Genomic DNA, 27,325 nt, shown 5'->3' on the forward strand with positions numbered 1-27,325 from the left:
CCTCCAGGGCTCCATAGCAGAGACACTTTGCTGCAGCCTTCATATATAAATTTCATGTATGAACTTCATATAAAAGCAGAAGAGAAGCATGCAGACCAAGCAGCATCTGAGTGCAGAATGGATGCTGCCCATCCTATCTCTCTTCCTATCTACGTCTGCTCTCACTCTGTGCTTTTCAAGGGGGGAATCTTTCCCCATCTCCAATGCAAAGGGTCCCAAACTCCAAAGTGGGGGGAATAATAGATGTGGATTTTATTGAGGGCTTTCTTAACAACTAACAACAACCAATTGGGGGTAACATTGGCTAATGGGTTAATATGGGCTAATTACAATTAGAGGCCGTTCTTATAGGCCATGGCTGCTCTGATGAGCCATAGAATGAAAGACGACCAAGAGTAAAGACAGAAGAAAGGGAAGGAGGGACAGAGAGGCAGCAAAGTGAGGTGGTTCAGCGCTGGTAGATCCATTCACGTTCTGCTGTTGGGTGCGGATCTTCAGTCTGATGGGCCATCAGAGGTTTGTTGTTTGACAGCGACTCCCGATGACAGTCCAGACTGATTTCCAACAAGTCCAACGTGGTGGCACTCAGCCGCCTGCCAGCACTGCCCCACTGCTGTGCCTGGGGGCAGGAGCACAGGAGAGGCCCCTTCCGTGGGGACAGAGCCCTGTCCTGTGCCCCAGCACGCAGCCCCGAGCTGGGAGGGGTTACTGAGCTGGGTGGTCAGATGGGCAGCAGCCCATCACAGACCACACGCAGGGTCCTGCTTGCAAAGTACGCCACGGAAGCGTACATTGGCTGGGGCAGCACCCGCAGCAGGAGCCGATAGAGCAGCTCCTGGTCATAGTGCTGGGCGTAAAATAGGGCAGAGCCCAGCACAGCAATGAGCAGCAGCTGGAGGCAGACGAAGATGAGGCAGATGGTCCTGTGGAGTGAAAGAGGGTCGGGAATGAGGCGTCTGTGCCCCATGGCAGCACAGCCCCATATGGTGCCAAAGGGGCTGCAGAGGGGTCCAGGCCATTAGCACATTGATGGGAACCCAGCTGCTGTTGGCAAAGAGCAATGAGGGGATACTCACTGCATCCAGAAGGAGAACCCACGTCTCCTCGCCCGCTCCTTCTTCTCCTGTAGGTGAAGATGGGGCAGAGATGGAGGTCAGGCTCTGCTGCACAGCAGGGGGATCATGCAGGACTCGGGAGCCCAGCAGCACAACAGTGCTGTAAGGAGCCCTGTCCTCAAGGAGACCCCATTGCATGGGGAGACCAATGTTGGATGGGGTGAGGGTGCTGTGTGTTCTGCTCCTTACCAGCTGTGCCTCCACCAGCTCCGGCAGCACAGCCCCAGGCTCACACTCCACCTCCATCTCCATCTGATGCTGCTGCCTGTGTTGAACAAGGCTTGGTTGGAGTCTATCACCACAGGGGGCTCCCTAACACTGTGTGCCCACCCCCCAGGGCTGGGATGGGGCTGCTCTGACACACCGTGCAGGAACCAGAGCCCCATCCCCAGCAGCACTGCAGTCCCATTGCTGCCCCAGGTGTGTCAGAGACCCCCGTGTGCAGGTGTGGGGTGCAGGACCCCACTCACCAGGCACCCTCCAGCTCCAGCTCCTCCCGCTCCTCTCGCAGGCGCTGTTTCTCTCTGCGTAGCACCTGGAAGACAAAAGCATGAGCTCCAGGTCCACAACATGGGGGTGGGCAGACCCCACCCCTCCCCTCAGTCCACCACCCTACCTCGATCTCCTCTGTCATGGTCTTCAGCTGCTCTTCCAGCTGGGCAATGAGCTGCTTCTCCTGCAAGACAATGCATGTGCCATCAGGGGTGGCTGCATTGGGTCCCATGGACCTGAGGGTTTGGGACCGAGGTCCTCCTGCACAGCCAGAGGTGTGAGGATGCTGAGCTGTGAGGACGAGCCCTCACTGCCCCCTACCTGCTCCAGCTCCTCTTTACGGGCAGCTGTTCTTTCAGCCCTTATTTGCTGGGCATTCTGTGGGAAAGGAGAAGAGCAGCGACCGTCAGGGCACCGGTGCTCCCACGGGGCTCCGTCCCCTCCTGCCTCCTACATCGGGGCAAGCAGGACCTGCAGGGCTGGAGCTGCAGACCCACACGAGGGGACTTCTCCCACCCCACACCACACAGCAGCATCTCCTCACCTTCAACAAAGACTCCCTGGCCGTGGCCGTGCGGTTCTCCATGATCCGCTCATGAGCCTGTGGGAGGGGAAAAGAGCAGCGTTGTCCCCCGGCCCTTTGCTGCCTTGCCATGGGCAGGGTGCCCTCCAGCCGGCAGCTTGGCCCTTCTGTGCCCGTCCATTCAGTGCTCACCTGCTCCAGCTCCTGCAGCAGCTCCACGCGCTGCAGCGCTGTTAATGTTCCGCTGGCAAACTGGGCCCGCATTGCTGCACCACTCGCACAGCTCCTTGCAGGACCTGCACCGCCTGCAGAATGGGGCCGGCAGGTTTGGCGCTGACCCACTGCCCCTACCCCACCCCGGCAGGGCTTCTATGAGGTCAGCGTGTCATTGTGATGTCACCTTGAATGTCACAGAAACAGAGCATGGTTTGTGCTGGAAGAGTCCCTGAAGGTCATTAAGAACCAGAGAATGGTTTGTGTTTGGGATGGAGGCTCCTTGAGGATCAAAGAACCGGCTTGTGTTGGAAGGGTGCTGGAAGGTCAGAGGACTGTAGGATGGTGTGGACTGAGGTGTTCCTTAATGAAAATGGAAGTATAGAAGGGTTTGTGGGGGAGGATCCTTGACAATCTTAGCACTTCAAGGAGGGTTTGTGTTGGAAGAGTCCGTGGAGATCTGAAGAAATACAGAACAGGTTGGTTTGGAAGGGTCCTGGAGGATCAAAGAAGCATGGAGTGGTTCTTTGTGTTCTTTAGGGTTGTTTTTAGGTTTGAGGTTTGGGTTTGTGTCTATGTTGGGTTTGGGTCATTTAGGGTTACTTCTAGGTTTGGGGTCTGTGTTTGTGTCTCTGTTAGTTTGGGTTCTTGAGGGTTGTTTTTATGTTTGGGGTTAGGGTTTGTGTCTATGTTGGGTTTAAGGTAGGGTTGGTTTTAGGTTTGGGGTTTGGGTTTGTGTCTATGTTGGGTTTGGGGTAGGGTTGTTTTTAGGTTTGGGGTTTGTGTTTGTGTCTCTGTTGGGTTTGGGTTCTTTAGGTTGTTTTTAGGTTTGGGGTTTGGGTTTGTGTCTCTGTTGGGTTTGGGTCATTTAGGTTTACTTTTAGGTTTGGGGTCTGTGTTTGTGCCTCTGTTGGTTTGGGTTCTTGAGGGTTGGTTTTAGGTTTGGGGTTTGGGTTTGTGTCTGTGTTGGGTTTGGGTTCTTGAGGGTTGGTTTAGGTTTGGGGTTTGGGTTTGTGTCTCTGTTGGGTTTGGGTTCTTTATGGTTGTTTTTATGTTTGGGGTTTGTGTTGGTGTCTCTGTTGGGTTTGGGTTGTTTAGGTTTGTTTTAGGTTCGGGGTTTGGGTTTATGTCTCTGTTGTGTTTGGGTTCTTGAGGTTTGTTTTAGGTTTGGGGTTTGAGTTTGCGTCTATGTTGGGTTTGGGCCATTTAGGTTTACTTTTAGGTTTGGGGTCTGTGTTTGTGTCTCTTTTGGGTTCTTGAGGGTTGGTTTTAGGTTTGGGGTTTGGGTTTGTGTCTCTGTTGGGTTTGTATCATTTAGGGTTACTTTTAGGTTTGGGGTCTGTGTTTGTGTCTCTGTTGGTTTGGGTTCTTGGGAGTTGGTTTTAGGTTTGGAGTTTGGGTTTGTGTCTATGTTGGGTTTGGGTTCTTGAGGGTTGTTTTTATGTTTGGGGTTTGGGTTTGTGTCTATGTTGTGTTTGGGTCATTTAGGGTTACTTTTAGGTTTGGGGTTAGTGTTTGTGTCTCTTTTGTTTTGGGTTCTTGAGGGTTGGTTTTAGGTTTGGGGTTTGGGTTTGTGTCTGTTGGGTTTGGATCATTTAGGGTTACTTTTAGGTTTGGGGTCTGTGTTTGTGTCTCTGTTGGTTTGGGTTCTTGGGACTTGGTTTTAGGTTTGGGGTTTGGGTTTGTGTCTCTGTTGGGTTTGGGTTCTTTAGGTTACTTTTAGGTTTGGGGTTTGGGTTTGTGTCTCTGTTGGGTTTGGGTTCTTGAGGGTTGGTTTTAGGTTTGGGGTTTGGGTTTGTGTCTCTTTTGTTTTGGGTTCTTGAGGGTTGGTTTTAGGTTTGGGGTTTGGGTTTGTGTCTCTGTTGGGTTTGGATCATTTAGGGTTACTTTTAGGTTTGGGGTCTGTGTTTGTGTCTCTGTTGGTTTGGGTTCTTGGGACTTGGTTTTAGGTTTGGGGTTTGGGTTTGTGTCTCTGTTGTGTTTGGGTTCTTTAGGGTTGTTTTTATGTTTGGGGTTTGTGTTGGTGTCTCTGTTGGGTTTGGGTTGTTTAGGTTTGTTTTAGGTTCGGGTTTGGGTTTATGTCTCTGTTCTGTTTGGGTTCTTGAGGTTTGTTTTAGGTTTGGGGTTTGAGTTTGTGTCTATGTTGGGTTTGGGCCATTTAGGTTTACTTTTAGGTTTGGGGTCTGTGTTTGTGTCTCTTTTGTTTTGGGTTCTTGAGGGTTGGTTTTAGGTTTGGGGTTTGGGTTTGTGTCTCTGTTGGGTTTGTATCATTTAGGGTTACTTTTAGGTTTGGGGTCTGTGTTTGTGTCTCTGTTGGTTTGGGTTCTTGGGAGTTGGTTTTAGGTTTGGAGTTTGGGTTTGTGTCTATGTTGTGTTTGGGTCATTTAGGGTTACTTTTAGGTTTGGGGTTAGTGTTTGTGTCTCTGTTGTGTTTGGGTTCTTGAGGTTTGTTTTAGGTTTGGGGTTTGGGTTTGTGTCTATGTTGGGTTTGGATCATTTAGGGTTACTTTTAGGTTTGGGGTCTGTGTTTGTGTCTCTGTTGGTTTGGGTTCTTGGGAGTTGGTTTTAAGTTTGGGGTTTGGGTTTGTGTCTCTTGTGTTTGGGTTCTTTAGGTTACTTTTAGGTTTGGGTTTGTGTCTCTGTTGGGTTTGGGTTCTTTAAAATTGTTTTTATGTTTGGGGTTTGGGTTTGTGTCTATGTTGTGTTTGGGTCATTTAGGGTTACTTTTAGGTTTGGGGTTAGTGTTTGTGTCTCTGTTGGGTTTGGGTTCTTGAGGGCTGTTTTTAAGTTTGGGGTTTGGTTTTGTGTCTATGTTGGCTTTGGGTTCTTTAGGTTTGTTTTAGGTTTGGGGTTTGAGTTCTGGAGGTTTGGTTTTAGGTCTGGGGTTTGGATTTGTGTCTATGTTGGGTTTGTTTTAGGCTTAGGCGTTCGATTAGGGTTAGGGTTTGGTCTAGTGTTTGGGATAGCGTTTGGGTCAGGTTTAGGGTTGTGAATCATGAGAGCAGCTGTTTTACGTTTTGCGGATAGCCTCTTGCACAACTTGGGCAGATACAGCCTGAAGGACAAAGGGCTGGCGTTAATATCAGCTCAGGAACAGAATTGGGAGTTGGCCACAGAGTTTGCTGTCAAGGGAAGATTAGAAAGTAGAAATGTGCTGGAGTTGAAGATAAGATGGCAGAACAGATGCCTCAGGTGGATGTATCATCAGCGGGAACCGCCTTGGGCAGCCCCCTTTAAAGGGTTGGGCATTTACAGCAAGAATGGCTATTAGCATTCATCCCACCACCATCAGAAATGTTAATTAATGCTTGGAATTTCTGCCCATGTCGTTGGAATGAATGACCACAGAGAGGCTATGCCTATCAATGGAATGAATGACCACAGATAGGCTATGCCTATCAATGGAATGAACGACCACAGATAGGCTATGCCTATCAATGGAATGAATGACCACGGATAGGCTATGCCTATCAGTGGGTAGTCACTGTTTGTCTGGGTGTGTGGGTTGATGCAGTGATCCCCATGCACCCAGCCCCGCAATAAAGGGAACAGAACCCACTGGCGTGTCACATTCCTGTGTTGGTTTTCTCAGCTTCACCATGGCCATGGCTTTAGGGTCATTTATGGGTCATTTGGGGTCATTTGGGGTCTTTTGAGGTCATTTGGGGGGATTTGGGGTCACAGATCAGCTTCCAAAGCCCCTTATTTTAAAGGAGATGCCACGATCCAAAGAGAGGAGTTGCTGAGCTTCTTTTACCTCAACTGGTTAGCTGTATAGGAATGAACAATAATTAACATGTGTTACATATACACACTCCTATATACGTATATATACATGAAATCACTGACGGCACTCCCCCAGCATCAAATTCCCTTGTGGTACAAACTGGACGTCCCTGTGTTTCTCCAGCACCCACCGAGTGCACCCAGCTCCCTGGGCAAAAGCAGTTCCATGGAGAGGTTTGCCCTTTCCAGAGGCTGGAAAGACCCAGACTGCTTCTCCCAACATGTTCTTTACATGCACTACAGGGACCTCATCTCCCTCTGCAGTATGCAGGGGGATGGATTGGCTAGGACCATCACGATTGACAGATCCTCTAGTACTGACCAACCAAGTGGCTTCTGCCCAATGCTTCTCTCAGTGCTTCAATGTTCCACCATCCACTGCTTTCAACATAGCTTTCAACAACCCATGGTATCATTCAACCTTACCAGAGGCTGGTGCATGGTAGGGGATACGATAATCCCACTCAATGCCATGATCTTTGGCCCAAGTATTTATAAGGGAATGTTTAAAAGGAGACCCATTATCAGATTCAATTCTTTCTGGGTTGCCATGTCGTCACAGGACTTATTTCTAAAGACCTAATATGGTGTTTCAGGCGGTAGCATGGAGTACTGCGTATGTTTTAAGCCACCCAGTGGTTGTTTCCACCATGGTAAGCACATAACACTTACCATTGTGAGATCGTGGCAATGTGATATCATCAACCTGCCACACCTCCCCATATTTATACTTTCTCCTTCTCCCTTCTCCCCAGAGAGGTTTCATCCTCTTGGCTTGTTTAATTATGGCACATGTTTCACAATCATGAATAATCTGCGCAATAGCATCCATAGTTAAGTCCACCCCTCGGTCTCTAGCCCACTTATATGTCCTTGATGGCCCGAGGTCTCATGGGCCCATTGAGCTAGAAATAATTCACCCTTATTCTGCCAGTCCAAGTCAATTTGAGTCACCTCAATTCTGGCAGCTCAATCCACCTGATGGTTGTTTTGTTGTTCTTCAGTAGCCCAACTCTTTGGCACGTGTGCATCCACGTGAAGCACCTTTACAACCATATCTTTTGTTCGGGCATCAATGTCCTTCCAACATTCAGCAGCCCAAATAGGTTTACCCCTCCATTGCCAGTTATTTTGTTCCCACTGTTGTAACCACCCCCATAAGGCATTCACCACCATCCATGATTCAGGATAAAGATAAGGCATTTGCAGCCTCTCCCATTCAGCAGCATCTAAGGCCAGCTGGACAGCCATTACCTCTGTAAACTGACTTGATTCTCCTTTACCTTCAGTGCCCTCTGCAACCTGTTGTGTGGGGCTCCACACTGCAGCTTTCCATATGCAGTGCTACCCCACAATGAGACATGATCCGTCTGTGAATAGGGCACGTTTCTTTTCATTTTCTAGTAGTTCATTGAATGGAGGGGCCTCTTTAGCACATGACACCTCTTCTGCTGGTGATGCTCCAAACTTTTTGCCTTCAGGCCAGTCCATGATCACCTATAATCTTCTTTGATATCAGTGCAAAGCATGTGGATGACACTTAATAGCATTTTCATATGAAAGGTTCTCCTCAGGAAACCCCTTTGGCTGGTTTGATGACATCTAAAACGAAATACTCAGGCTTTTGTAGCAGTCAAACTCTGAGCAAGTGAAATGTGATGAGGTCTGAGTTCTCAGGCTGCTCAACCAACAGCCTCCCCTGCAGCGATCTCCCCATCATGGCATCATTTATGTTAGAAATGACCACTCAGGACATCCAACTGTTAAGTCAGATAAGATCTGCTTCAAAAGTAATGCCCCCTCTTGTATTACCTGGGCCATAAGATCAGAGGCAGATGTAGGAGATGTGGCTGTAGAGATTGTGACATGCGGAATCAAACTCTATATCCAGAATTAGGTTATAAATCAGGTATGTGTTTATTCAGCTCTGTGCACAGAGGGATCACTCCTCCTATCATGTGTGTCAATGGACAGAAGCATTAGAAAGTTATAGAGGAAGTGTATACATATTCAACAGATTTCCAAGATATCATTAACACATTCATTGTTTTTCGGGGAACTCATTTACATGATGTCCCTCCTACTGACACGTGCACAGTCCATAGTGGGGGTCTCACGCAGGTGGTTGTTGAGATGAAGTCAGAAGTCTTCCTCAGGTTGCTCTGACCAATATCCTCTACTCAATCAGTCAAAACCAGTTTCTTTGGCTACCTTTCCCTTATGTGTACCCAGCTATATTGTCTTAACTGTAGACCCAGTTGAATTGTAACTATAGCAATGTCGACGTGTCCCACTGATCCTTTTCTTCTGATATTCCCCAAAGCCTAAGATATTTCATCTTCCTGAAAGGGCCCTATTTATCCAATTCCTACTTTCATACTCATTAAGGGTCAAGGAAATAAAGTGGATGTCACTGTGGGAGTCTACTAGAAGCCACTCAGCCTGGACAACAATACCAATTATTCTTAATTCTTTAAAGGAGTATCTCAAGAAGAGCCTCACTTGCCCTAATGTTTTACCAGCTTCCTAAAAATTGATGTGGTGTAGCACATAGCCAATGGGCTCCGTGGTTTTCATGGCCAACTGACTGTATATGAAAAACTATAAAACGAGAAGCTATTCAGGAGGCTTTGTTGGTAATGGCCGCACAGGGACCAATTACAGCTCCAATACTCTCTAACATTTCTAGACAACATTTTGACTGCACCTCCATCATTTGCTTACAGCAGTCTTCTCTCAGTCCCCAAAGTTCACGTACACCATATACGCTGTGGGGCTCATTACAGTGCAGAAAGACCTAAAGAGCCATTTCCATCAAGTCTTCGAAGCCTGAACTGCTCCTTAGGGAGGTCTCAGTGTTGCAGATGAAGGTTTCAAGGATCACTGTCCACAAATGGATATGTCCTATTTAAGGATATTTTGTCTTACAGCAGGCACCGAGATGTCACCGAGTGCAGCACAACCTGTGTGACACAGATGGCAGCTCTGCCAGGGAGAGTGAGGTACATAATTTCGTATGAAAGGTTCTCCTCAGGAAACCCCATTGGCTGGTTTGATGACATCTAAAACAAAATACTCAGGCTTTTGTAGCAGTCAAACTCTGAGCAAGTGAAATGTGATGAGGTCTGAGTTCTCAGGCTGCTCAACCAACAGCCTCCCTGCAATGCTACCCCCCAGCATTGGGGATCCAAGAGGGAAATGTAGTCAGTGAGAGCTGATAACTGGAGTGTGACTTGAACAGGCAAAGATGGGAATGAATGGCTATGGAGGAGAAAGAAGGCTGTGCAGGAGGAGGGATGCAGGGGCCAGATGCTTGTGGCCAGATGTGGGGTCAGTGCTGGTCCGGCTGGTTGTGTGGGAGGCATGGGAGGGAGCTGAGTCCCCTCCAGGAGCCAGGACTACAACCTCACGATAAGATGCCTGGATGGATTCAGCTGAATCCCGTCCCTATGGAAGTTTAAGGGTGTCCTGCAGAGCCAGGATCCCTGCATCCCAGGGCTGTTTGCAGGGGCAGGGACTCAGCCGCCAGCCAGGCTCAGCACTCAGCCTGCCCGGGGAGCTGCCCAGGTAGCTGTAGGGAGATGTGGGGCAGGAAGGAGACCCCCAGCAGCACAGGGGCCTTTTGCCACTTGGGGTGCTGCATGAGGCTGAGGCTCACAGCTGCACTGCATACTCGGGGCATTGCATAGGCAGCTATTCTAGAAGGAGGACCAAACATGGGACTTTCTGCCCCATACTCAACTGGTTGGTCCTGACTGCCATCTTGTATATTCCCACTGGACTGTATTAGGTTTCCATACCTTGATTCAGATTTTGGTCAAGCTCTCCTGATCCTGATGTCCATTTTGCACTGTTGTCTGTAGGCTGTCTGCTGGAGCTGTGCATGGCTGTGGATGGGCATTCTCTAACAAAGTGCTGTTGGTGTTGTTTTATGCAGAGAAAATGCTCCAAAGAATTCTCCTGAAGAATCACACTGTTGGACCTGGATTTCTTCTGGATTTTTCTGATCCCCCTGGGCTGCCAGGATTGTGCTTCACCATCTTCCTGCTCATTTATGTCACAGTTATCATTGGGAACAGCCTGATTGTGCTGGTTACAGTGCTGGACTTAAGTCTCCGCAGCCCCATGTATTTCTTCCTGAGAAACTTGTCCTTCTTGGAGATCTGCTACACGTCAGCCACTCTCCCCAAAATACTTATGTGTTTCCTGACGGGAGATGTCCGGATCTCCTTCCTTGGCTGTGCTGCCCAGCTGTATTTCTTAGTTTTGCTGGGAAGCACTGAGTGCCTCCTGCTTGCCTCTATGGCTTATGACCGCTATGTGGCCATATGTGACCCCCTGCGCTACAGTTTGTTGATGAATGGTGGGTTCTGTGTCAGACTGGTGGTCAGCTCATGGATGGTTGCTGTACCAATACAAGTGGGCCAGACCTACCAAGTGTTCACCTTGCCCTTCTGTGCATCCCATCACCTCCATCATTTTTTCTGTGATGTTCCCCCTCTGTTGGAGCTGGCCTGTGCAGATACTTTCTGGAGCTGGGTGACCCTGCACACTATCATCCTGCTTTTCGCCGTCCTTCCCTTTTTTATGATTGTCGTTTCCTATGTTAGAATTATCAAGACTGTTCTGAAGATGCACTCTGCTCCGAGCAGACACAAAACCTTTTCCACCTGCTCCTCACACCTCATAGTGCTGACTCTATTTTTTGGCTCAGCCACAGTTGCGTACTTCAAACACCACTCAAAGGACTCTGCAGACACTGACAAATACCTTGCCCTGTTTTACACTATTCTGACCCCCATGTTTAACCCTGTCATCTATGGAATGAGGAATAGGGAAGTGAGAATCGCCCTGAGAAAACTCCTGTGGGGAAAGTGATAGTGCAGAGTGGGTGAAATTACGACCCAATTGTTCCAATGAGCATTTGGCTGTTTGTGTGTTGGCATCCAGTTTTGGCTCAGACACCTCCAGATTGGGCACCTCCAGATTTGCTGCACTGTCCCACAACCCACTGCATCTTCCAGAAGGAATCAAAGTTTATGTAGGATAGAGAAGGATGTGTGGGGATTCACTGTCACATCATCACAGGGCAGGAAATGAAGGATCCCTGCTCCCTGTCTTTTTGAGGTCTCTACGTTCAATTTTGCCCTAGTTACCATATTATAATGCATATTATCCTTCCTATGATTGCACTGTACCTCATTAATGGTATTCCAGTCAGAATTCTGCAGGTTAAAGAAGAAGGAATTCTCAGAGAACCACAGTTCGATCCAGCACATGACAATCCAACACCACACAGCATCCTACCTGCCCTGAATGACAGCTATGACGCATGGAGGCCAAAGGCATGAAGCCAATGGACACCACCGCCACTTTAGAGGGATGGGCCATAGACTGTGGGAATGATATCTATGTGTGTATATAAAACAAACAAACAAACAAACAAACAAGCAAAACAGGAAAGATGACAGCAGTTATTTGGAATGTATAGAAAAGCATTGAATCTGTAAGTGATAAAGAATGAGGGGTGGGTACCATTCTGGGCTCAGTTGGGATGCTCTGACCTCAGGAAAAAAGCAGTGCTGGAACACCTCGATGTTTTCGCTGCTGCTGAGCAGTGTTACTTCAGTTCCTCAGCTTCATGCGCTATCCTTCCAGCCATGGGGGTTGAAATATTTGGGATGGGATGGCACCAGGAGCTGAGCTCAGCAACTCAAATGGATATTTCATTCCGTATGACATCATGTGGAAAAAAAGCTTCTTTTGTAAATACATCAATATTCAAAAATTATTAACATCAGAATTTTATTATTTTATTCTCAACCCCCCCCCCCCCCCCACACACACACACACACACATATTATTTTTTCTGCCTTAGTAAAATTGTTTGTACCTCAACCCACAAATTCTACTTTGTTGTGGTCTTTCTAGTCCCTCCTTCATCCCTCTGGGAGGGGGAGAGAAAGTGAAGAGGAAGGGGAAGGGGAAGGTTGTCACAGTTTGAATGAAAAATCCACCTGCGTCCGTGACAGGAGCCGTGGGCCCCGGAGGAAAAAGTTAATTAGGAAAAGAAAACAGCGGCAACGATCTAAGGAGGCACACTTATTTACTAAATACTATATCAAAATACAGGATAATAAAAATATAATACAATATAATTGAAAATTGAGCTAATGAATCAAGCAAAATAGGAGAGAGAATGAGTCCCGTAACCGAGAGGCCTACTGTGAAATCTAGGCGAAACAGCTGAAGGCTCCCACACACTCCCCTGAACGCCAGAACTCGAAAAGAGATCAGTCTGTTCTGCGACAGAGTTAATATAGAGTCCAGGTCCCGTGACCCATCGTGTTGTTCTCTGGGAGATGTACTCTTCTTCTGCAAGTTGCAGATTCAGTAAAATTATTCATGCTTTATATGTTATGATGTGGAATACTGATAACAAAATTACAAAATTATTAAACCATGACAAGGTGAAGGTGAAGAGAAGGGAAGGGAAGGGAAGGGAAGGGAAGGGAAGGGAAGGGAAGGGAAGGGAAGGGAAGGGAAGGGAAGGGAAGGGAAGGGAAGGGAAGGGAAGGGAAGGGAAGGGAAGGGAAGGGAAGGGAAGGGAAGGGAAGGGAAGGGAAGGGAAGGGAAGGGAAGGGAAGGTTATTGACATTTGTTGGTGCTCAGTCCAGTTAGAGAGCTCTCTCAGTTTACTGTGGCATCAAAATAGAGCTCCTTCATTGTGTTCAACATATATCTCACATACTCACAAACAATAAATTTCTCTAATCAGCTAATTGGCCCTAAATTCTCCCAAACAACAGTGACAGAGGATGAAAGGTTTCTCAACTGTGAAAAGATTAACAGTGCATAAAAAGGAACTTCCTGGTTATCCTTTGTCTTGCATTGCAGACTCCCAATGCTTCACAGTGGTAAGGTCTGTCAAGGAATCTGTTCAGCTCTTTGATGACTCACTCTCAGTTACATCTTTGCACAACTCCAGAACTTTCAGTCTGCCTTTAAGAAATTTAAAATGAAGCTGAGATTATCTGCTGTTCTCAGCTGTACTTCAGACGACCACAGCTGCTTGCAGCAGGACATGTGTAAATGGATGGTGTTATTTTTGTTGGGAACACCCAAAAGGCAGATGTTCACTTCTGCTGAGGTATGTCGGTGGAGGACTCCTTCCACATAAGTGATTTCTGCTTGCTCTGTGCTTAGTTTGAAAAGCAAATCTTTAAATAAACCCTTGTCAGTTTTGCCATTTAGAAGCAATGTAAGCAAACACGTAATGACACTGTGCAGTATACTTATTTCTAATTACACTGGGGACAAAGGATCCAAAGAGACTTTAGCAGATCCTTTCCTCTCCAGTTCTGATTTGTCTCTATTCACCCTTCCTAAGGATGTGAAGTTTTGAGAAGGAAGTCTGGAATTTTCTTATTTATCTGACTTGGTCTGGAAAAATGTGCTGTCATTTGTGGTGAAAATCCATCAGTGGAATCCATTTGGATGTGGTGCTTGGGGACATAGTTTACAGGAGGGTTGTTATGATAGTTATTGAGTTATGGTAGTACAGTTGGTTTACAGCTGGACTTGAGGATCTTGAAGATCTTTTCCAACCTGAGCAATTCTATGATTCTATGAGGTGACTGGGATTTTGGATGAAGGAAAGGCTGTGACTCATTTGCCTTGACTTGTTCAGCCTGGAGAAAAGATGGCTGCAGGTTGACCACACTTCAGCCTTACTGTCCCTAAAGGGAGCCTATAAACAGGAGGGGAGTCAACTCTTTGGAAGGGTTGATAGCAGCAGCACAAGGCGAAATGGTTTGAAGTTGAAGGAGGGAAGACTGAGGTTGGATGTCAGGGGGAAGTTCTTTACTCTGAGAGAGGTGAGGTGCTGGAACAGCTGCCCAAGAGAGGCTGCGGATGCCCTGTCCATCCCTGGAGGTGTTCAAGTCCAGGTTGGATGGGGTCCTGGGCAGACAGGTTAGTGTTAAATGTGGAGTTTCTTGGTCCTGATTGCCACAGGGGGGGTTGGAGCTTCATGATCCTTGTGATCTCTTCCAACCCAGGCCATTCTGTGATTCCATGATTCTATGATTGGCACAACACCTTCCACAGCTGCCTTACCAACAAATTGTCTGGCTATTTTTAAAATTTTTTAAAATTATTTTTATTTTCATTTTTTTATTTTTAATAATGCAGTGAAAAAGTGCATGGAAAATTGACTGGACCAATTTCAAGAAGCAATTATCAGAGATGTGAAGGTAAGTAGGTGAGAACAAAGTAGTGGTGTCCATCAGGGCTGTGCTGCTTTATGTGTTCACTAAGGAGTGAATGCTGGAGGGCCATGTGCTCACAGGGAGCTTGTGTGGGAAACCCAGCTCAGGAGAGTGGTCAATATGTGGGAGGGGAAGGCTCACGTGCTAAATCCTACAGATACTCAGTTATTTCCCATGAGATTGGTCATATACTTTGAACAGGTTGTCCACAGTCTGTGCGATATAAACACCCCACTTCACAGCTGTACTTGGTTCTGTACTGCATGCAGTGCTACATGAAAACAGAGAGCACTGTGAGCTGTTGGGTGCAGTGCCTTCTGGGGTGTTATTGGAGGGCTTTGTGGGCAGAGGTATCTGGAGTTCACTCCACGTAGATGCTGCCCGAGGAAGTGACACTGTGTTGAGAAAAACACTCTTTCTGAAGACATATTTCTGAACAAAAGGGATTACTGGGGTGATCAGAGGCAGACAAAGAAGCAGACTGAAGGGCAAGCACAAGGGACATTGTAACAATGCTTTGTTACTCCTCAAAGTAAAAATGAAAGAATGGTTGGAGGAATATCAGCACTGCCCTGTAAGGCTGTGTTTGCATTGCCTCCCATTTTCATCAAACAGCTGCCAGCTGGTTGCAGATTCAATAGAACTTTGAGGGCACATTGGAGTCACTTTGGGGTCACACTGAGGTAACTTTGGACACTTCAGGGTCACTTTGGGGTCACATTGGGATCAGTTGGGGGTGCCTGCCTCATGCGGGTGGGTGTTTACTCATGGGAGGGGACAGGGCTTTGGGAAGAGAGGTGGGGCCTTATAGAGGCAGGTGTGGTTTTAAGGGGGTGAGTGTAGCTTTGTGGGTGGGGGTGGGGCCTAATAGAATTGACATGGCTTGATTGGGCGAGGCCCAGTAAGAAACCAATGACTGAGTCATGACGGAGCCCAGGAAGAAGGCAGAACCAACAGTGGGTGTCCAACTGGAAACTGAACTCTTGAATCAATGAATCGAGGCCAGCACTCCATGAAGGGCTCTATAAACCCTCAACATCCTCCAGATAATACCTAATAAGTTTATTAGATCCTTAATGATAATTTCATGGCACACTGTCATCTCCTTTGTGTGGGTTGGTTCTTCCCTGAATCGCTCTGTATGGGTTTTAGTATCACCACAGGGCTTTATTTTATAGAAGACTTCCTGAAGGATAATGACTGTGACCTTCATTTGTTTACTCCAAAATGCTTCATAAAAAGTCCACACCACAGTGAGTATTTGTGGACAAACCTGCCTATAGAGCTTCTGATCTCCTTGTTGCACAGCGTGTAGATCATGGGGTTCATTAAAGGGAAAATGACCGTATGGAAAAGTGCAATGACTTTTTCCATTGGGACAGCCTGGAAAGGGAGGACGTAGATATAAATTGCTGGGCCAAAGGTGACCAAAACCACAACCATGTGGGAAATGCAGGTGGAGGTGATTTTGTTCTTGGCCTCAGAGGAGAATGCCCGGAGCTTCAACACTAGGGCTGAGTAGGAGATGAGGAGGAGCACAAAGCACACCACGAGGACAGAGTCGTTGTTGAGGAACATCAGCAGTTCCACTGTGTCAGTGTTGGCACAGGCCAACTTTGCCAGCTGTCGAACATCACAGAAGAAGTTGTCCAGGATGTTGGGGCCGCAGAATGGGAGAGTGATGGTAAGAGTAAATAGAATGATGCCGTGAATGAGGCCACCGCCCCACGAAGCTCCAAGCAGGGTGCAGCGAACAGTCTTGTTCATGAGCATGGTGTAGTGAAGGGGTTTGCAAATGGCAACGTAACGATCGTAGGCCATGGTCAAGAGCAGGAAGATTTCCGCTGCTCCAAGGAAGTGAAGAAACAAGAGCTGAGCCATGCAGCTGTTGTAGGAGATGGTCTTTGGGTTTGAGAATAAGTCAGCCAGCATTTTGGGTAGGGTGACAGAGCAGTAGCAGATATCCAGGAATGCCAGATTGGCCAGGAAAAAGTGCATGGGTGATCCCAGTTGGGAATCACCCCAAACTGTGAGAATGATGAGGACATTGCTTGGGAGAACTGCCATATAGAACAGCAGGAAGAAGGAGAAGAGAATGGACTGTACTCCGTGGCTGTGGGACAGTCCCAGCAGAACAAACTCTCTGACTGTTGTTAAGTTCTCGTGCTCCATTTGGACTCTCGTGAGTGCTGACAAACAGGAATAAATAAGCCAGTGCAAATATATTGCAATATTACAGCAATGTGGGCTGTACTTGCACTATGCACACCCTACGAGCATTGCTTGGTGTGATGGAACTCCATATGGGGAAATACTTGAAAGCTGGGAATGGAGATTCCCACTAAGGTGGGCGCTGTACTGCAATTGGGAGCTGAATGTCAGCACATGGTGGGATGGTCCATGTTTTCTCTCTCTGGGAACTGGCTCCAGAATTGATTCTAGGTTGTAGACCATCAGTGCAGTCTCCTGTAGTGCTGCTCTTTGTGGTCTGAGCTGATTTCTTACATCCCCAACAGCTGCACAGAGGTCAATGCCATTCCTTTTCTCCCAAGCCTTACAAATCCACTCAGCTTTTGTGATGGGAGCACCAAGACTAACAGCAATTCCATCTCTGTGTGTAGAATCAGCCACCAGATGCACAGCATTGCAGCAGAAGCCCTTTCAGATAATTCTACCAAATGCATCTCTCTTCCTGAATGCTGTAAGCACAGCACTGAGTTCAACATCCATGCACAGTGCAGTGGACAACACGAGGAAGGTGAAGGCTCTAACATACTGTGCACAATGTGGGGCACATGGAGGCCTGACGACACGGCCGTCTGCTTTGCTGAGGTTGGCAGAGATGAAATCTGGGAGGTCTGATACAAACAAGGCAGTCTCACATTCCAGGCAAAGACAACCACCATTTTGTCCCCAAATTGTCCTGAAATGGCCCCAAATTGTCCCTAAGTTGACTCAAAGTGTCCCCTAATGTCCCCAAAATGATCAAAATTGACCCCAAATTGCCCCAAATTTCCCCAAAATTTTCCCCATATGTCCACAAATGTTCACAAATTGTCCTGATTTACCACCAAAATGTCCACAAATTGACCCATACTTTCCACAAGTTGATTCAAATTGACACAAAATACCCTCTAAGGTCTCCAAAAGGTCTCCTAAAATCGTCTCCAAATTGTTCCAAATTAACCCCTATTGTCTCCACATTGACCCCAAATCTCCTCTAATGTCCCCAAATTGTCACAAATTAATCAAAATTGACTCTAGATGTCCTTTCATATCCCAAAATTGGCCCATTACACCTAATTGTTCACAAACAGACACAAATTGTCCCCAAATTGATCAAATATATCCTCTGATACCCCTAAATTGTCCCAAATTACTCCCAAATTGTACCCACTTTGACCACAAATTGCCCCAAATTACCCCAAAATTTTCCCCAAATTGATCCCAAATTACCCCCAAAATTGTCTCCAAGTTGACCCAGAATGTCCCCAAATTCTCCAAAATTGGCCCCCAAATGTCCCTAAATCGACCCAAATTGACTTCTAGGCCTAAAATCACACCCACTGATTGGAAAAGGAAACCAGTTATGGAGCACTCCCATCTGTTGTGAGTCAATGGGGTGCATTCATCTGACAGCTGCAAAGGAGATCGCAATGGAACACCAAAAAACCTTTTTAGCCCATGGTGTCACTGCAGCCATCCCAAGGAATGGGGAATTCCATTCTGGATTTTCCCTGGAATGCATCAGTTAGAGTATTTTCTACACTAATCTATTCTCCCCAGCTGTCTTTCAGTGCAGATGAGGGTGCTGGGATAGCATTCAGACTTTCACTTTTCCAGAAATCCCGTAACACATCCCAGTTCCTCACTGGGGCCATAAGAACATTGGAGATGTGAAGAAAAAACAATTATCTAAATATCTCTAACCAGTTAATCCATCAGTAACCAGCCATGTGCCCAGCTGAGAGAGCAAAGTGCTCCTTAAAAACCTCACATCATGCCATGAAGCAGTCTTTAATTATCCATAAGATAATTAAGGTAGGGAAGAAGCACTGAGACCAAGGAGCCCAGCCTTCAGCCCATCACCTCCTTTAATTAATCACAGAATAATTAAGATGGGGAAAAAGCACTGAGACCACAGAGTCCAACCTTCAGCTCATCTCCCCCTTTAATTAATCGTGGGATAATTAAGATAATTAGGCAACACCGAATGCTGTATTTATGCAGTTGAGCTCTGCTCTGAATGTCCCACTGACTCCCAACTCTGTCTATAAGCAGATTAATTGCATTAAATGCACCTCTGGGTTGATTCCTGGAATTGATTACCCCACAGAAACTTATAGAGACCCACAGAGACCCATAGTGTTGGAGTTGGGGCAGTATGTTTGGGCTGAGGTTGGAGGGTCCTTACAGATCACAGAGCCACAGAATGGCCTGGGTTGGAAGGGTCCATAAGGATCACAGAACCACAGAAAGGTTGGGTTGGAAGGGTCCTTAAAGATCGTAGAGCCTTGGAACAGCTGGATTGGGTTGGGTTGCGTTGAAAGGGTACTGACAGAATGGCATGGGTTGGAAAGGACCTCCAAGTGATCCATCCACATTGTTGCCCTGTGCTGGGAGAGCAGCACAGCCTGAGGCACTTTCCTTCCTCACTGAGCTCACTTTCTGAAGCCCACCCCATACAGACATACATCATCAGCTTCAATACATACCTCCCTACCAAGACCTTGTGGGCAGTCCATCAGCCTGTTCTGAAGCCTTCACTCTCTTCCTCTCACACACACTCATGCATATGTGGGCAAAGAAAAGTTGGTTAGAAAACGATAGAAAATCAAAGCCCCTTTGCATTGCATTTTAGGCTTCCACCCATGGAGCCGTGAAGTCACCGTCCCTGGAAGTGTTCCACCAGTGTGGGGCAGCGAGCAGTGCTAGTGGGCAATGGGTGGTTGGATGAGGGGATCGCTTGAAGTTCCTTTCCAGCTGTAATGACTCAGAGCTGGGGCTCAGTGAGGGCTGGCTACCCCTGAGAGGTGGGTGGTCTTTGGGATGGAGTTTTGTTTTGCCATTACAGTCAGATTGTAATGAGAAATAATTACCCATAGAGGTAATTGTTAAAGTTAGAGTTAGGGTTAGTGTTAGGGTTAGGGAGCCATCTCCATTGGTCTCTCCATACAAAGTGCCACATTGAGGTCCCATCCAATGCATGATTTTAAGATGGAGAGCCTAACAGTGGTGGTGCCCTGCTTGACCTCTTCTTCTCCCAGGGAAGTAGTGGGGTCACTGTCTCTGCTGGTTTTCGAGGCACTGGGATGAGGTGCTATGAGATATGTTTCAGTAGCTCAATGGCAGTAATGGTGATGTAAGGACGGCTGAACAGGATGGCCTTCTATGCCCTTTCCAACCTTGTGATTCTATGATCCTATGTTTATATCTGCTTAAGTGGATTATAATCTATGCTTCCGATATGAAAATGAGCTACCAGCCTCAGCCTTTCAGATTCTGAATGTACAGTTGGATATGGGGTTGCACAGAATGGAAACCCATCATCCACAGTTCTCCTCATCAGTTCATTTCCTCTCATAGAATCACAGAATCAAGAGGTTGGAAAGGACCTACAAGATCACCTAGTCCAACCATAATCCTCCCATTTCTGTAGCTACAACAAAGCATTAAACCATATCTTGTAGCTCCTCATCCAGACACCTCTTGAACACTGCCAGGGATGATGACTCCACCACTTCCCTGGGCAGCCATTCCAGTGCCTGACCACACTGAGACAAAAAGTTCCTTCTTATGTCTGGTCTAAGCCTCTTCTGGTACTAGTCTGCTGACAAAGATGCGTGCTTCAAGGAAGTGTCAAATGAACACAATGTGTTTTTGTTGGTGATTGGTTGGTTGGTTTCTACCTTTCTCTCTTTCCCCCAGAATCTGTCCCACCAGGCAGGGACAGGCATTGCTCACAGACACTGAGGCTGCTGCTCTGTGTGATTTAATCAGCTCTGGACCCATGATCCCTCCCTGCACTCTGGGGTTGTTTCCAGTGATTCAGAGGAGATGGGAGATAAAGCTTATAAGCTTTTACAGTCATTTAAGTACTGAAAAATTACAGTGAGATTGCCCTGCAGTCCTCTCTTCTCACTGAGCTTCATTTGGTTTATGTGGGCGACATTTTGGAGCCTGGCCTGGTCATTTTGGGTGGCATCCCTTCCTTATACTACATGCACCGCTAAGCATGATACCATCAGTAAACACTGAATCTCGCTGTCTGCCTCATTTATAAAGATTCTGAAGAGTATGGGTTTCAAGTTAGGGACTGGGGGACCAAACTCATCATCAGACCCCACCTGGATGACACCAGCTTGCCCTGGAGAATCTACCTTGGCAGGTCCGTGTGCTAAGGAGCTGGACAGAACATGTTTTTGGAGAGTCAAACAGGCAGGTTCAACAAGTACCCAAGGTGGCCTTGCAAAACCAACTGGTTCTAGACATATTGCTGTTAAATGAACCACAGGGTGTGAAAGACGTTGAACTCATCCACAGTGCCACCACTACCATAACTGAGGCTCATCAAAACACAAAGTCAATCACCAAAAAGACTGGAGAGCTTTTTCGAGTGATGCAGCAAAATGACTGATTTGATGGACTGATCCGCTGGCCATGGATCACATCCTTGCTGAAATCATTGGGATGCAGAGGGTGGTGGAAATGGCTTGTGAATATCAGTCTTAGGATATGGTGTGGGTTTTTGTTTCTAATGGTAGACCTTCTCATCTCTCTTCCTTTTCATCTGCTAACTGCTACATGCAGATCACCATTATTGAAGGAAACCACAGAATGTTTGAAACATAGGTTGGTGTATGGGATGAGATGTGAGTGTCTGTTCATGTGAGCTGGAACAATGCACTGAGAGACAGTTAAGTCACATGGAGCAGCTGGGTGTCCCTTCCCTTTATTAGACTGATGTATCAGCCACTCCTGGAAGAGTCCTGAACAACAGCCCTGAAATGGTCAGGTTTCAGGACAAGGCCTGGTGTGACTTCCTTTGATTTGGATATAACATAGTGTCCAGGAATTAAGGCAACTCCAGTTCCAAATAGGGGTTGATGATATCTGATCTGCTTCCTTTGATAATATAACTAGTTGCTGGTGGGGAGGTCAGATTTGCCCTGCCTCAACTGCTGGCCCTGCTTCTAGGTGTAGTTGTTTCCACTCTATGCTATGTGGAACATCCCTATCAGCAGGCTTGGTGCTGGATTCAGCACTGGTGATCTCATCACCCCCTTTAATTCCCCTTCTTCCTTTTTTTTTTTTTTTTTTTTTTTGGTACCTCTAATTGTTTTTACTAGCTCAAGTCTTACTTGAAGTTCCTATAAACCTGACAAGATGCCTCTTAACAAGGGACCAGCACGGCTGGACTTCAGTGCCTAGGGCAAGTAATGCTGTCCTAGACACATCCTTTTATTCCTAAAAGAATAATTAACTGGTATCATCCTCCTGGCTGGGTGGCATATAGTTGACTCCCACTTTACTTCCTTGTCCGTTAGTCCATGCCCAGAGCTTCTCAGCCATGTCCCTGTCAACTGTAAGCTCCATGCAGAGGTCAAGTGGGACACAGAGGGCACAGCCTTCTGCTGGGTGGATACAAGTGTTGGTTGAACCAGATGGGACAAAAACCTCCCACCATGCCCTCCTGGGAAAATGGCCACCCCAAGAATGGCAGTCTGCCTCCTCCATGACCCTATCTGAAATGCTCCTGCACTGATTGATTAAAGGGCTTTAAACCAGGTCCAAAGGGGGAAGGGAGGGGAATTGGATGTGACAGGGAAGGGCTGAGGGATGTTGTTGGTGTTGGAGATTGCAGGGAAAGCCTCTGAGTTGTTCCATAGGACTGTGGGAGGATTCCTCAGAGAAGGTCTTACTGCCAATACCCCATCCTAAATCTTACTGTGTACCCTCTGGGGGTAACCCCAACCTGCTGCTGCCCAAAATTGCCTGTAGACCAGTGCGGGTAGCATGGGAAATAAACAGGACAACTCAAGAGAAAACCACAGAGCTTTTCCTTTCATGCAAGCTGCTGCTTCTGAGCAAGGCCCTGAACACCAGTACCACAGTGTAGATGCAAGGCCCAGCCAGGCTAAATCAAAACAAGCTTCTGGAAGGGGATGCTTTCTGAAGAGTCTTTACGCTAATGAGACAACCACAAACATTCACTCAGCGAACTCCAAATCTCTGTGCCTTTGCAGGCCTAGGGTTTTGTTTGTCTCACAGAGACATGGTGGAATGGTTCTCACCTCTGAACTGCAGCAGAGCAGATACCAATTCTTTATGACGGATGGCCAAGGACAATTAGGAAAGGCTGCTGCCATCTGTGAGAGTGCACTGAGCTCTGCCTGGGGACGGCAGAGGAGCCAGCTGAGAACTGATGGAAAGGGCTCAGAGAGGAGAGCGGCAGATTCTGTTCCTTGCTTCCTGATCAGGAAGGACAAGAGGAGGAGGGGGACAAGCAGGTATCTGAGTTACAGCTGGGATGGAATTGTTTTCTTCAGGCTGCCTACTATGCTGCAGTTTTTAGTTTCTAAGAGAAAAACAACAGTGATAACACTCTGATGTTTGCAGCTGCTGCTAAGCAGCATTGTACAGAACCAAGGCCATGGTCAGTGGAGGTCTCAAGTAGCTGGGAGGGAACAGACTATGCACAGCTGACTGGAAGTGGTCAAAGGGACATTTTGTAGCACCTGACAGGAAGCAGAAATTGTATTGAAAGGGGTGGCAGTTTATCTCACTCTCTTCTCTTCCCAGTGCCCAACTGAGCATCAGTCTGGTGATGCTGAGCAAGTGCTTGTGAATCAGTTGTTACTACTGCATATAAATGGATATATAGTGATAACTATTACACCTCTGCTTTTATCTCTTTTTTCAAATTGCTTTGTTACAACCCACAAGTTGTACTTTTTTTCCCCAATTCTCTTCCCCATCCCACTGGGAATGGGGCAGTGCACAAAGCACTGTGTGCTGCTGAGCCACATGCTGGATTCAACAACCACCATCATTTTGGTGCCCGATGTGAGACTCCAACGATTGAGATAACAGCACATCTGTCCTGAGTGAGTTAACACAGGTCTTTGTGGGAGCTGGAGAACTGCAGGCCATGATGCTGATTGTTTCCCCATTTGTGGAGCTTGTTGAGTCTTCTCATGAAGCTGCATTGCACAGCTCCTTGCTTGCTGCTTGTTTTCCTTGCTGTACTGTTTGCCAGCTCTGGGGGCTGGATTAGGGTATTTATTTTGGTATGCTGTTTGACTCTGGTTTATATCATGATAAAACTGGCAGCTGACAAAATGAAGTTTTGTGCACATTGATCTCTGATGTCATCTTTGAGTTATGGAAGTTATACTGTTGATAAGATTAGTAATTACACCCTTGACTTGGACTCCTCAGGGAGTCTTGCTACGGAGGAGAGAAGGGATGACACTTTCCAGTAGTCCCTCAGACTCACTCTCACTTCTTTTTGTCCTGGAGATTGACAGCTAGTTCCAATAGCTCTTGAAAATTTTGACTATCCATGGGATGCTTACACCAGCACACTCCCACTGTTACGTGTCATTAATGTGTTTCAGCTTATGTTTCAGATTAAACAGTTATTCAGAAATATCAGTGAGAGATCTGCCCCAAGGTGAGAAGGCTCTGCATGGCAGGGGTGTGGGATGGTCTGGGCAGCTGCCTGGAGTGGTGGGCACCCCCAGGGCTTTGGAACATCATCTCTGAGCAACTGCAGGATCCTGAGAAACTGGTAGAATATTGGGGGCAGGTCTGCTGTGGCACTGGTAGCCCCCAAGAGGCACAAATGACTGCAGTGTGGCAGATCCAGAGAGCTGGAAATGCTGACAGTGCTGCAGCCTCTGCAACTCCTGGCACAGACCCTGCAGCAGCTCCAAGGTTTTGCCACATGTCCTGCGTTTGCTCCATGCTCTGGACAGATCCCGCTGTCACTCATCCCCTCATAATGAGCTCTGCAGTCACTCCTGCTACAGGTCCTGTAGCTGTTCCAAGTATTGCTATAAGAAAATGAAACAAATTCCTCCCAAGGGAGGTGCACTGTGCCAGGAGGTACAGCCCTGTGGTGACTCCAACCCCTCCAATGAGCACAGTGGCTGCTCCAACTTCAGTCACAGGTCCTGCGGTGATTCCAGCTCTGGCAATGAGCTCTGCAATTGCTCCAACTCCTGCAACAGCCCAACAGTCACTTCAGTTCCTACAGTGAATACTATGGCTGTTAAAACCCCTGCAACTAGTTCTGAACTTGCAAACAGAAAAACATAAGAATTAGTTCATATATGTTTGCAAATGCATATATTGTATATGTGTGAAAATATACTAAATATATTATATATGTATAATTACATTCGTCAAAACTATTATCCTTTTATTTTTCTCTTTTTTCTTCTTCTTTTTCTTCTTTTTCTTCTCTCTCTCTCTCTTTTTTTTTTTTTTTTCCTCTTTTCTCTTTATCTCAACCCATAAACCTTTAACCACAGCACGGCCCCGAGTCTCTTACTGATCTCCTTGGGACTATTCAATCTGATCCGGTCACACACTGAAGAGCACCAGAAGATCCCGAGGTCTTCTCAGTGAGCAGCTCCTGAGGTATATTCCTTACACCAGCTTTGGAAGAGGCCTTCAGTTCTCTGGGCCTGCTCTGAAGGAGCCCTCTTGTTATGGCAGTGCCAGCAAGGACACCAGCCCTGACACAGCAGTTCGTATTGCCGGATACTGACTGCAGCCCTGGATTGCTGCTGTAGAGGCAACAGGACTGTCATGAGACACACAAGACCTTAAGGACTGCACAAATGAGAGGGCCTGAGAGCACTATGGCAGTGTAAAGAGATCAGAAATGAAAAGAGCACGTTGAGCTGATGTCTGTGGCTGTACCTCCCCAAATCCAGACAAAATAGGAAGAAAGAAAAGCTAAGTAAACGTCAATTTTGAAAGCTTTTTAGGTATCATATAACGTATTCGGGGAATCTGGTTATATGGTTACATGAGCTCTTGGAGTGAAAAAAATGCAAATTATGTAGGAAAGAAGTGAAATAAATTTTTATTTATAAGTTCAATAACATTTTTATTTTTTTTTTTGCACATTGCTATATCTCACATAAGCAAACAATCTTTATGCAAAGATGCATAAAACATAAAGAACCATCACTGGGAATCCTATTGAGGAAGTTGTGCATTTTATGGAAGCTGGAATAGTGCGTATTGCAAAACCTTCCTGAGAGCGTGCTTGATCTCCCTGTTCCTCATGCTGTAGATAATAGGGTTCAGTGTTGGAGGAACCACTGCATACAGAAGTGCCACTGTCAGATCCAGGAGTGGGGAGGAAATGGAGTGGGGTTTCAGGTAGGCAAAAGAAGCAGTGCTAAGAAATAGGGAGACCACGGCCAGGTGAGGGAGGCACGTGGAGAAGGCTTTGTGCCGTCCCTGCTCAGAGGGCATCCTCAGCACAGCCATGAAGATCTGCACATAGGACACTAATATGAAAACAAAACACCCAAAGGCTAAACTGGCACTAAAAAATAGAAGCACAACTTCCCTGAGATAGGAGGTTGAGCAGGAGAGTTTGAGGTTCTGGGGGATTTCACAGAAAAACTGGTTCACAACATTGCCTTGGCAGAGAGGCAGTGAAAATGTACTGGCAGTGTGCAGCAGGGAATAGAGAAGCACAGTGCCCCAGGCAGCTGCTGCCATGGTGGCACAAGCTCTGCTGTCCATCAAGGTCCCATAGTGCAGGGGCTTGCAGATGGCAACATAGCGGTCATAGGACATGATGGTGAGAAGGAACAACTCTGCTGACATGAAGAAGACATAGAAAAAGAGCTGTGCAGCACATCCTGTGTAGGAGATGGCCCTGGTGTCCCAGAGGGCGTTGGCCATGGCTTTGGGGAGAGTGGTGGAGATGCAGCCCAGGTCGAGGAGGGCCAGGGTGAGGAGGAAGAAGTACATGGGGGTGTGCAGGCGGCGGTCGCAGGCTACAGCTGTGCTGATGAGGCCGTTGCCCAGGAGGGCAGCCAGGTAGATGCCCAGGAAGAGCCAGAAGTGCAGGAGCTGCAGCTGCCGCGTGTCTGCCAATGGCAGCAGGAGGAACTCGCTGATGGAGCTGCTGTTGGGCATCTGCTTTTGTTCCTTGCCTCAGAGACCTGTTCAGAGTGCAGAAGATAATGACAAATCCAGATGATTCTCAAAGACATTCCTCCTACTATACTATGAAATGTTTTCATTTTCATATGACAATATTCATTTAGCAACTCTAATTGAATTTAACTTCATTAAGTTCACCATTCTATAAGCAGAAAAAGCACATGGAGCTTTAACCTTCCTTTCATCTTCTAATCTTATCCCATTTCCCTGGACTTTTTCATCTGTTTCGTGTCTCATATCTTTACCCTCACTGCTGTTAAAATCCTCAGTCCCAACCTTTGTGCCCTTCACTTTCTGTTCTGGAAACATGCCTATTTGCAATATAGGTGCATTATTCTTGTCAACAAAATTGATAATTTCAACTAGTTCCACCCTTGGAAAGGTTCCTTTTTCTTGAAAGGAGAGGCTGAAAACACTTCACGTGTGACAGTTCACATAACAAGCAATTGACTGAAGAAGAACTGGGAGTCTCAGAGCTGTGTTTATGTTTGACAGACTCTTAGACTTCTGCTTCGAATCCTTCCCCCTTCTGTCCAAACAAGAAATAGAAAATTGCTACCTTGGCTCTCCTCTTGCAAAGTACCCACAGAAACTTTCAGCTGTGCAGTGGAGATCCCCCTGCCCCAGGCAGCGGCTGTGGCAGCACAAGCCCTGCTGGGAGGCTCCTTCCCCCCACACGTCTCCCCGCAGCACCCTGGGCTGCTCCCCGGGCAGGCTGAGTGCTGAGC

General features: G+C 47.0%; 4 protein-coding genes across 4 annotated transcripts; 1 reads left to right on the plus strand and 3 right to left on the minus strand.

Annotated features, from left to right (window-relative positions):
- Positions 1–250: 250 nt before the first annotated feature.
- LOC146752816 (uncharacterized) lies at positions 251–2,477 on the minus strand. The gene is made up of 8 exons (XM_085531265.1): positions 2,323–2,477; positions 2,152–2,208; positions 1,929–1,985; positions 1,732–1,791; positions 1,586–1,650; positions 1,305–1,380; positions 1,077–1,123; positions 251–923 (listed from the first exon to the last, which is right to left on the minus strand). The coding sequence occupies exons 1-8, from the start codon at positions 2,392–2,394 to the stop codon at positions 722–724; spliced, it is 636 nt and encodes a 211-aa protein (XP_085387391.1). The 5' UTR covers positions 2,395–2,477; the 3' UTR covers positions 251–721.
- Positions 2,478–10,071: 7,594 nt separating this feature from the next.
- Positions 10,072–11,007, plus strand: LOC146752817 (olfactory receptor 10AG1-like). The gene has a single exon (XM_085531266.1). It carries the CDS (start codon positions 10,072–10,074, stop codon positions 11,005–11,007), a length of 936 nt encoding a protein of 311 aa, XP_085387392.1.
- Positions 11,008–15,608: 4,601 nt separating this feature from the next.
- Positions 15,609–16,571, minus strand: LOC146752818 (olfactory receptor 4M1-like). The gene has a single exon (XM_085531286.1). It carries the CDS (start codon positions 16,569–16,571, stop codon positions 15,609–15,611), a length of 963 nt encoding a protein of 320 aa, XP_085387412.1.
- Positions 16,572–17,060: 489 nt separating this feature from the next.
- Positions 17,061–26,570, minus strand: LOC146752819 (olfactory receptor 14J1-like). Its single transcript, XM_085531287.1, has 2 exons — positions 26,156–26,570; positions 17,061–17,257 (listed from the first exon to the last, which is right to left on the minus strand). Exons 1-2 carry the CDS (start codon positions 26,568–26,570, stop codon positions 17,061–17,063), a joined length of 612 nt encoding a protein of 203 aa, XP_085387413.1.
- Between the last annotated feature and the right edge of the window lie 755 nt (positions 26,571–27,325).

The sequence above is a fragment of the Coturnix japonica genome, unplaced genomic scaffold, assembly GCF_054131305.1.
Source record: "Coturnix japonica strain WE unplaced genomic scaffold, WE-NBRP24 Scf041, whole genome shotgun sequence".
Classification (NCBI taxonomy): domain Eukaryota; kingdom Metazoa; phylum Chordata; class Aves; order Galliformes; family Phasianidae; genus Coturnix; species Coturnix japonica.